At 29.6% G+C, this 11,699-nt stretch overlaps 1 protein-coding gene across 1 annotated transcript; it reads left to right on the top strand.

Moving 5' to 3' along the window:
* Positions 1-88: 88 nt before the first annotated feature.
* On the top strand, positions 89-11,190 carry LOC145314325 (NAD-dependent protein deacylase Sirt4-like). The gene is made up of 11 exons (XM_080154198.1): positions 89-224; positions 2,871-2,941; positions 3,189-3,321; positions 3,806-3,895; positions 7,803-7,884; positions 8,135-8,223; positions 8,424-8,486; positions 9,093-9,180; positions 10,151-10,225; positions 10,460-10,521; positions 10,833-11,190. Exons 1-11 carry the CDS (start codon positions 133-135, stop codon positions 10,909-10,911), a joined length of 924 nt encoding a protein of 307 aa, XP_080010324.1. The 5' UTR covers positions 89-132; the 3' UTR covers positions 10,912-11,190.
* Positions 11,191-11,699: the final 509 nt, after the last annotated feature.

Raw genomic sequence — 11,699 nt, 5'->3', positions numbered from 1 at the left:
AGAGGGATTACGTTAATAATGGATGCGTCCAAATATATTATCAGTCTTCCAAACTTATTTTCAACTTTTATATTCATAAAAAAATGAAAGGTAGAGTGTTTATTATAAACATATTTTTTCAGACATAAAAAAATGATTCATAGTCGAAGTATATCAAGTTTAGCCACGAACTGTAGTAGAAAATGCTCAAATCTTGCCTTTGTACCCAAACACAGAGAAACTAGGCATTTATTCCTTTATTTTCTAATAGCGAATTCGTCTCTAGCATTTAGGGGGTCTATTTTCGAAGGAGTGACTCCATAAATTCAATCGCTTTAATAGTTATCGAAATCTGAAGCAACAGACAAAAAAACTTTCTATTATATACAATAGATAATTGCTTATTTTGTAAGATTAAAATAAAGGGGACGCAATTTTTACGGAATTTCTGCAGAAAACGTTCTAGAAAGCTTTAAAATATGCATTTGCAATAAAGCTTTTTAATAGTATAATGAAGGCCAGTTGAAATTAACACAAAATATATCGTTTCCCCTTTTTAAGAAAAACGTTCAAATATTAGACATAACCAAACATGACAACGATATAGAATGTATTTTATCACATTTAATGTAAGAATGTTGCTATTATCATATTCAAAATAAATGCTGTAATAAGCTTTAAAATATTTAAACACTAGTCTCTCATTGGACACAAAATGACGTCCAATAAGAAAAAGGAATAAAAATATTGGAAAGAAAATTATTTTATTTCAAAATTAATTCTTGGCATTTTGGAATAAAAAATATAGGGGAAAGAAAATTATTTATTTCAAATTTATTTCTGGTCTTGAAATAATATTCATTATTTTATTTTAATTCGAGTGTCAACCAATAAGAAATAGGCATGCTGTTTTAAAAGTTTGGAATAAAAATTATTATTTTTTGTCAATTCCTTTTTTCAGAGTATAAAATGAGAATAAATTTTCCAACATCATTATAGATTTCTAATTTAACATTTCATACAGTGGGTAATATTTATTTCAACATTTTTTGTCATTCAAAATCAAGTGTCACAAAAATAATAATATTTAACATAAAAAAGAAATTTTTAAAATAATTTTGTTTTCTTTATTTGTTGAAGATTTAAGCCCAAGCTTTTTCTGAGGGGGGAGACCCCCCTCAACCCCCCCTCGACCCACCCCCCCTGACGCTCTCTTCTTTAAAACTTTCATTATTTCTGTAATTTATTCTAACTATCTTATAAATTTCAAAACATGAGATAAAAAGGAAATAATTTGCTGTACATTATTAAAAAATTTAAAAATTGTAAAAAAAATTACCAACATGATTTTTAATTTTAAATACAAGAATATTTTTTCCTATATGATATGTTAAATTTAAATACAGGAATAATTTTGTACTGTGGAATTGAAGAAATAAATGCTGTACATTAGAGTGGCTTGATTTTCAATGATTTTCTAATTTTAAATGTGCTACATACACTTTCTGTCTGAACATCATATAAGAGACCAAAAAATGAAAAGAAAATATTTTGGATAATGGGGAGGCTCGCTGATGCATGTAAACTTTTAGAAAGACACTTGTGGGGAGAATTTTTTTTTTTTTTTTTTTGGGGGGGGCAATTATTTTTCTTTCAAAGTATAGCTTTATGCACCTTCCCAATTTTGTCTTGAAGAGTAGAATAAGAATAAAAAATCTGTTTTTAAAACTATTGATCCTAGCAAGAAAAATCCATAAATAAATTTAAAAACCAAGAGATTTTACATTTGATTTAAGATTTTTCATGCTTGGATGAATATTTTTTAAAACCAATTTGATATTCTTATATTAATCAACAAGACAAATTCAAAAAGATGCATAAAGCAATACTTTGAAAGAAAAAAAGTTGCACCTCCAGAATAAACTTCTAAAATTTTTAATGCATGGAAACACCTTCCCCCCATTTCCCCTCAAGGACAAAATCAATTTTTTATATTTAGGTTTCTTATATGACGTTTAAACTGTAGATGTTGATTACAAATTCAATGTCCAAAATTGATCCACTCTACTGTACATTGTTATAATTTAATATTTGATGTGGGTATAAACATTAGACATAAATGGTCAATCTGACCCCATTTTTTTCTTTAAAAGAAACCTTTGTTCACTTTTTGTTGTATATGAAATACAGCCCTATAGGCAACATTATTTGCAACTAAATTTTGCAATGATATAATTTTTAGAAAGATAACTTTATTATAAGAAATTAAATTATTTATAACTAACTTATTATATGTTGTGTCATACGCTTCACATTATATGATGGAAGAAATATTTTCTTCAAATATTTCACCCAAGGAAAGCTTTAACCTAAGATATTCAACAATTTATAGCTGATACATAATGTAAACAAAATTCCCTTGTGCTGTCTCTAGGTTATCTCTATTGTATAAATGAACGTACAAAAGAGGAGGAGAGAGAGAAGGAAATAGACAGAAAAGTAAGGGAGGGGGGAGGGGGAAGAAATATAGAGAAAAATAGACAGAGATATTTATTGTTCACCCTTAGATGATGTAAATTTTTTGATAGACTTTTTTGAATTTAAGAAAAAGATAGAGAATGAGACAAAACCAAGTATCATATTTTATTAATATTGCTTATACAAGAAAGGTCATTCAAAATTATTTCACCAATATTAAGGTCAAGTGACAAAAATTTAAATTTCCACCTACTTCGCCCCCAGAGGGGGCAATAGTAGAAGGAAAATTCAAATTTTGATCACATGACCAAAATTGTTGAAATAATTTTAATATCCTTTCTAGCATTCACAATATTACGAAAATATGATAAATTACTATTAATTGCGAAATGAATTAAGGATAAATGTTTTAGTAATGAAGATATAGAAAAATTGTCAGAATTTTTATCAAAAAAGAAGAATGTTCTCATTATCACAGGAGCAGGTATTATACCTTGGATCTTACACCAGTTTATCATGTACTATAACAAAGTGAAAATTTAGCTGGCTAAAATGGGGTCTGGAAAAATAGGAACGAAGCTGTTCATTATACCTAATCTTATTTTACTTTACAACATAATTCTACGTGAAACTAATATTTTAAGCAAAAAGTAACCAAATAAATGCCTTTAGGTACCATTTGAATGAAGATATTTTTGACAAATAGACTGTTCACTTTAATATTCTCTTAGGTATATCTACAGAAAGTGGAATACCTGACTATAGAAGCGAAGGAGTAGGACTGTACGCTACGTCAACAAAAAGACCAACTCAACATAAAGTTTTTATGGAAAGACCTTTAGCAAGACAAAGCTACTGGGCAAGGTATAATTATTTATGGCATCGTATCATAGACAGATTTCTGAGGATATTAAAAGGAAAAATTATAAGATTGAAACAAGTTCTGTTTGTCTCGAGGGGCCGAAGAACCGGGCTAACAAAACTGGCATTAATTTTATGATTTTTATTTTAATAGCCGGTTCTATTCCAGCGGAAATTCATCGTTTTCGAAGCTATGCTGGAAAATATTTATAAAAGCGTCTATCCATCTGCAAATTAGATGTTTGTAATTCAATTGCATTTTAGGGTCGTCCTTTTGATTTTTCACTTTTTATTGATAAAGTTTAACCCTAAGAAAGTAGCAACACTATGGTTGATGTTAGTGTGTCCTTTAAAAATTATTATTTTTGAATGTTTATGACTTTTATTAGTTAGATTTACAAATTTGATTTCAAGGACAATTGTTTCTGCTGTGTTATATGATTTCTGTTCATAATCTGAAATAGGTAGGTATAATTTTTTGATTTAGAAATTTTATTGGCTGGCCGCGATGGTCTAATTTTCTACCAAATGAAAGTCATAGAACTCTGGCGAAATGGGAGGATACTGGTAAAATTAGGTAAGCAAATTTATTTTTACCTTTTTAAAAAACTATTCATCTGATTTACTGCAATATATAAGCTCGCCTCCTTTATCAAATGTATAAATGAGCAAAATTACAAAGTCTTTTCATTCTTATCTGCCTTAACCTGGTTACGGCAGGTGTCCTACTTTAAACACAACTATCATATCATTGATGGGTTAGTTTTATACACTTTAACAGTTATAAATCTATCTCAACCATAACATTTATAAATTAGTAACTACTGCTGCTTCATAACGAAATATATTTCAAAGAAAAAAATCTTCATACTTTTCAATGAGAATTTTTTTTGCATAATTATATCCTTGTTTTTTAGTGAAATATTATTTTGTTTACACTGGTCGCCGGAAGGGAAAAGCAGTTTTTTGAAAGGGGCTATCTGAGATTATTACAGATTCCGATTTGTACATATATAGACTAATAAAAAATGCAAAAAACGAAATCAAAAGCGTTCCTTCTTGGGAGAAAATGCGGGAAAAAGATTTTAGCTATTTTTAACCTAAAACTCACATTGGCAAGCCTGCAAAAAATATAAAGACATTTTAAACATGTCATTGCTCAGCACCTGGAAGTGGTAGAAAAATGCTATGCATACCAATGGAAAGCTCATAACCTCTAGTTTTTATAAAGGTACATAACATTTTTGTACTATTATTAGTTTTTGAGCTATCCTCTAAAGTATACTCAAGTTTTAAAAATGCAGTTTTTACGTGAATTTCAAGTTTGATACTAGTTACACAAACCTTTTTAAAATAACATTGCTTAGCACTTTGGAGTTATATAATTATTTTATATAGGTACATTTGTATATTTTTGGTAATTTCAATTTTAGCTTAATTGAAAATTGTCTTAGAAATGTGTATAGTTGGTAGTAAGAATCAAGGAGGGAGGGCGGAGTTTTTACACTTATAGGAAATGAAACGCAATATAAAATTTTGCCCTTGATGTTTTTGGGCTTGTTGTTATAGTTATTAACCTTATTTTTTTTTGTAAATAAACATGATTAAATATGCCAGTAAAACTTTGAAAATTGAATTTTGGCACTTTCCTTCTAGGGGCTAATGGGGTAAAACAGCCCCTAAGACACTAAAATCTAATGTCTGAGCTTATTTTTAGAGATATCAGGCTATTTTTTTAATGTAAACCTTTTTTTGCATAATTTAGCTAGGTTGCCACTAAAGATTTCATTTTGGCACTTTCCTTCTTGGGGATAGTGACGTATTTCACCCTCCAAAACAATAAATTTAAGATTTGTGGGTTTTTTTAGAGATATTAAGCTGATTTTTTAATGTAAACATAATTGAGCTATGTAGCAACCAAAGATTTCATTTTAACACTTTCTTTCTCAGGGCTAGTGGGATGAAACAACCCCCAATTGTTAAGTTATAAAATACAAGGAAGGGGGGGGGGGAGTTTACTTACACTTAGCGGCTTCACCCCTAGCCTCTAGGGGCTTTGCCCCAAGAGATGATAAAAAAAAGTTAAGGTGAAGTTTTGTAGAAAAAAAAATAAGGACCAAGGAAATCTCCTACAGAAAAAAAATGGGGGAAATTTTTTTTTTTTGGTGGGGTTGGGGGTGTCCCACCCTCCAAGAAAATAGCCTAAAACCACCACAGGACCAGTAGGTATATTCCCTGAAGAGTAGAGCCATTTGGTTCAGACAGACAGACAGACATCGTTCTACTTTGTTATATAGATAGGAAATGAAATTTAGTATAAAATTTTGCTCTGGATGTCTGGGCTAGTTGGTATAGTTATTAACCTGATTATTTTTGTAAAATCTCTTATATGATTAATTATCAATAAACATTAAGTTTGACACTTTACTTCTAGTGGCTAGTTGGGTAAACCTTCCCCAAAAACTACTAAAACTTTAAGTTCTGGGCTTATTTTTAAAAATATTTGGCTGATTTTGTTATTGAAAACTTTTTTTTCAAATAACCTAACTAAATAATCACTATAGATTTCAATTAGGCACCTCTTTCAAGGACTAAATTATTTTTTCTATGATGAGAAATATGTTTTCATTAAAATTCAACATGAAATCTTTGAAAATAAGCTCAGAACTCATAATTTTTGTATTTTAAGGGTGTTTTACCCCACTAGACTCTAGAAGGAAAGTGCCAAAGTTAAATCTGTAATAACTCCTTAGTTCAATTATGTGAAAAATGTTTACATTAAAAAAATTAGCTTGATGCCTTTAAAAAAAATCTCATATCTTATAACCAATAACATCGTAGAACCAACTTTAAAAAAATAACTATAACAACAAGTCCAAAACAGCCAGGGCAAAATCTGATACTGACTTATAATTTTAATATGATTTAAGAAGCCCCAAGAAGGAAAGTGCCACATATGGCTACATATCTAAATTATGAGAATAAATTTTAAGTTAAAAATCATCTTGATATCTTTAAAAATAGGCTCATAACTTTAAATTTTAGTCTTTTGGAGGGTGAAATACCTCACTAGCCCCAAGAATGAAAGTGCCAAAATGAAATCTTTAGTAACTACTTTGCTAAAATATGTCAAATATAATTTACATTAAAAAAAATTTGCTTGTCCAAAAATGTTTACATTAAAAAAATTAACTTCATGTCTTTAAAAATAATCTCATATCTTATAATTTTAGTGTTTTGGGGGCTGTTTTAACCCCACTAGCCCCTAGAAGGAAAGTGCCAAAATTCAATTTTTAGAGTTTTACTGGTGAATGTAATCATATAAAAGATTTTACAAAAAGAATCCAGTCAATAACTATAACAAAAACAACCAGGGCAAAATTTTATACTGCATTTCATTTACTAGTGTATAAACTCCCCCATCCCTCCTTGGTTCTTACTAAAAAGTAAAAACTATACACATTTCAAAGCTTAAATTGAAAGTACCCCAAATATACAAATGTACCTATATAAAATAATTATATAACTCCTAACTGCTAAGCAATATAGTTTTAAAAAGGTTTGTGTAACAAGTATCAAACTTAAAATTCAAGAAAAAACTGCATTTTTAAAACTTGTGTATACTTCAGACGATAGCTCAAAAACTAATAATAGTACAAAAAAGTTATATACCTTTATGAAAACTAGAGGTTATGAGCTTTCCAATGGTATGCATAGCATTTTTCTACCACTTCTAGGTGCTGAGCAATGACATGTTTAAAATGTCTTTATATTTTTTGCAGGCTTGCCAATGTGAGTTTTAGGTTAAAAATAGCTAAAATCTTTTCCCCGGATTTTCTCCCAAGAAGGAACGCTTTTGATTTCGTTTTTTGCATTTTTCAGTAGTCTATATATGTATAAATCGGAATCTGTAATAATCTCAGATAGCCCCTTTCAATAAACTGCTTTTCCCTTCCGGCGACCAGTGTTTAGTAAGAATCACGATGCGTAAAATTACTGCCATTTATGTATTTGCGAAAACATTTAATTATAAACTTGAACTTCAGTTCTCAAAAAAATATTTAAGGAGTGTAAGTGACATTTATTCTGTAGAAATTAGTTGAACATTACCATGATTTTAGTATATTTCAATAGAATAATTGGATTAAAGCACAAAAAATAACTATGTTAAAAAAAGACCAAGGAATAGCTTTGTCTTAAATCTTATACTGATCTATTTTACAATTTATTTATATTAGTTTTCATCATTTTCCCTGTTTGTATAATTCTTATTATTTTAACATTATTAAATTTTCACCTTGATATTTTAATATGTAAATGTTCTTATTAAGGTAATTGTTAAAAAGAAATCAAAATAATTATAAAACTTATTGTGAAAGTTACCAAAGAGTTTATAATAAGATAACAAAATTAAGATGTTTATTTTTTGCCTGATTTCTAAAGATTTTGTAGTACATAATCCCAAAACACTTTTTCTATTTTAGTCAGCTTGTAACCCAAAACGTAGACCAACTGCATTATAAAGCTGGAAGCAGAAATGTTACTGAACTACATGGCACTAACTCTGTAAGTAGTTAATTCAACCATTCAAACTATGTTCTATACACCTTTGAATTTGTATAATGTTTATTTCATTTTTTGAATGCTTAACTTAATATTTATTTAAAGGTACTAAAGGTATTTAAGATTAGTTGTGTGTTTAAAAAAATAAAATAAGATCTTTAATCTTCATTTCATTTATTAAATTCGAATTCTATATTTCTTAGATTTCCTAAATAATGAAAAGCAAGTAAACAATAAACATATTCTATTATAGATAGTAACGTGTATGAGTTGTAGTTATTACGTACCAAGAATGCAGTTTCAATTAACATTAGAAGAACAAAATCCAACAATGATACCTAGGTATTTCACTTTTCAGGAGAGTAGCAACATAAATTATCGAAAAAAATGCCATGTTATTATATCCACGTATTCTATACCTAACCATTGCTACTCTATAGTCTATTTGTCTGTTGAAGTTCCTAAAAGAAAACATATCTTATCTTGATAGCTTAAATGTCATTGCAATTTTATTGACATCCTATAAGTTTAACATATTTTAGAGTTGCAGATATTCGACCAGATGGAGACGTAGAACTAACAGAAAATGAAGTCAGACAATTCAAGTAAGAACAATTTCTTCATATTAAACCAGGGTTTAAAGAGATGAGAAAATGGACGACAAATTTATTTAAACCCCTAATTATAAACAACAAAATTCCTTAGCCGCGCATAAGCCTCAAATTGAAATTAAAACGCGCTTGTATGAAGAAAAAAAATCTGAAAAGATGTAATGTCAGTTTAGGAACAGAGGTTTAGACAGACAGCTGAAAATTAAAGTAAAAATATGACGATTTCACTGAAGCCTTCACTGCTCAGTGCTGAGCCCGCAAAATTACACTTCTTTATATTAGAGTTAAATATTGTCGGAAAAGTTTGGACACTAGTTTTTACCAACCAATTACGCCCCCAAAGTTTAAAATAGACTAACGAATAGGGTTGGGCCGGATATCAGACCGGATACCGGATATTGAAACTATCTGATACCGGATATCCGGCTGATTTATAATACCGGATATCCGGTAATTTGGCTGATATAGAACGATATCCGGTATCCTAGCAATAAAGTATCCGACCTAACCCTACTAACGAATGTGTTTATAAACCTTAGGGTACCATTACAATTAAAGGCAGGAAAAAAGCATCTGAATAAAATGGTTTCTATATTGTAGAGTGCCTTCATGTCCTAAGTGTGGTGGAATATTGAAACCTTACGTTGTTTTCTTTGGAGATAATGTTCCTCGTGCCAGAGTTGATCAGGTATAACAGTATTATTCAATTTTTTGTGCGGTTCACCCAACGTCCCAAAATATAAAGAGGGGGGGGGGGGGACGGTGGGGGGGGGGGGGGGTTAATGCAACCATCTCGTAATCAGTGAGCAAATGGCACTTAGAATTCGAATTTTGATCTGAAATTTTGCATGAGTAATCCTTGGTAGGTCTATTTTCCCTAAATTGAACAAAAAGTTGAAAAAGTAACGGCTGGCGGCTCAGCAGTTTAGCCATTTTTAAAACTATTTTCAAGGGAAATCATCACGAAACCTATCTCCACATAATACTCTATGCTGCTCCAAAACGTTTTCAAAGGTTCTAGCCGCTAGTTGCTGTTACTAGAAATCTAAAATGTTTTTTTTTTTCATTTCACATGATTTAAAGCAAAAATATGTTTCAAAAAGTTGATTCCTACATAATTTATGGCAGATTTGCCCTACAATAGCCAAAAAACGGCTAAACGGCTGAGCCGTTAGCCGTTACTTTTTCAACTTTTTGTTCGATTTAGGGAAAATAGACCTACCAAGGATTACTCATGCAAAATTTCAGATCTAAATTCGAATTGTAAGTGCCATTTGCTCACTGATTACGAGATGGTTGCATTACCCCCCCCCCCCCTTATATACCTACATTCATATATAGTTGTTTAGATGCGATGCTTAGCATTATCATTATTATTATCCTCTCCCCTTATTGACTCTTTCCCTCACTAACTCTTTTTTACACCACTATGAGAGTTTATTAGTTTACATTTTAGATAACACCCCAGTTAACTTCTTGGTTGTTCAATTTTTCAATAATTTCTTTTTTTTTTGTTACAGAATAGTTTTACCATTTTGTAATTTTTATTAGATTGTATATTGTACAATGAAATTATACCTTTATACTTTTAATGGTAAAATATCTGTAGGTATTGAACGATATGGTTTAAATACATATGAAGTAAGGAATGATTTCAGGTACGAAAGAGAGTGGAAATATCAGATAGTATGCTCGTAGTTGGGTCTTCCCTTTATGTTTTCTCTGCATTCAGGAATATTCTTGTTTAATGGCTGCTATAAGAGATAGGGCATCTTCTAAATTACACACCTTGCCTTAAAAAAATTCTGAAACCAGTTTTACACTTGGAGATCTTTATGGTTTTAGTCATCCTTGTTTGTCTCAATAAGTCGATAAGAATAAAATCATGGCAATAAAAAGAAATTTTTTTTTTATTAAGAAAAGAAATCTGTTTATATATAGCTTGAACAAGATTATTTGAATATAGGTTTATAAACCAAGCTGTTGAAAATAAAATACCCATAGCTATTCTGAATATTGGACCCACAAGGTAATTTATTGTAATTTTGTTTTTCTGTTTAGTTTTCCTTATCAAATGTTTGAAGTTTTTCTAAAAACTTTTCTTAAGTGTGCCTGAATTAAAAGATTTCCAGTATGGCTTTGAAACTAATTAATATCCGCTGTATTAGAACCGGGTCACAGCCATAATGATAAATCATGTATAGCTTCGTATTACAGAAAATTTTCCAGGGACCTCAGCTCCATTGGGACAATAAAACTGGTTTAAATCATAGTTTTTCATTTTAATATCCGCGGAAATGTGTCTAAAATACGATGCCATTCTATTCTCTATTATTTCAGGGGAGATAAATATGCAGATTTAAAGATAGAAGCAAAGTCAGGAGATGTTTTAACTAAAATTGATTTTAAAAACTTATGAGAAAATACCTTCCTATTTGGTTCTATGAAAATTTGCAATAAAAACACTATATCCTACTACTTATAAATTAATGTATTATTATTTTGTTAACATTGAAATTGTTATTTGTATATTTCAAAGTTTATGAAAACAATTATCTCTCAATTAAGAATCTTAAAAGTATTTTTTTTGGTAAAAAAAATGTTTAACTCTGAATATGAACTTGTATGTTTGAAATTATCTCAAATGCTGTGAAACTTTTGACTATCCCAGTGAATAAATGTTAAGACTACAGCTGTATTTTTTATTTTCATTTATTAGTACTAATGTCTTTTTTGTGTCTGAAGCTTAGGATCTCTAAAATGGGTGATCACTGATTTGTCTCTTGGCTATTTTCATGAGATTTACATTTTTTGTTCTAAGTATCAGTAAATGCTTCCTCTTTTTCATCATATTTCTAATAACATACCCTTATATTATAATTAGTTGATATTTTTTATATCTTTAAGTGTATTTTTAATATCAAAATGCACATGTCGCGTGAAAAATGCACGAAATTAAAAATAACTGGACTTATTGGTGGGAAATCATAGAAACTCAAAAAATTAAAGTTTTGGTCTACATTTTTGTAGCCAGGGGTTTTGGCAATCTTAACAAGATAATAAACTCTCATAAGAAACCTTAAGAAATTTAAATACTTTATTGACTAGTAGATTATATTACAGAACTAATAAATAATAAATTAAATAAATAGCACATAAATAACAGTATAGATATAATATAAATGGCAAATAAGGAATACAATAAAT

The sequence above is a fragment of the Acartia tonsa genome, chromosome 3 (genome assembly GCF_053477335.1).
Source record: "Acartia tonsa isolate MP-2025a chromosome 3, ASM5347733v1, whole genome shotgun sequence".
In the NCBI taxonomy this organism is placed as follows: Eukaryota; Metazoa; Arthropoda; class Copepoda; order Calanoida; family Acartiidae; genus Acartia; species Acartia tonsa.
This window is presented reverse-complemented; position numbering and strand designations above follow the sequence as displayed.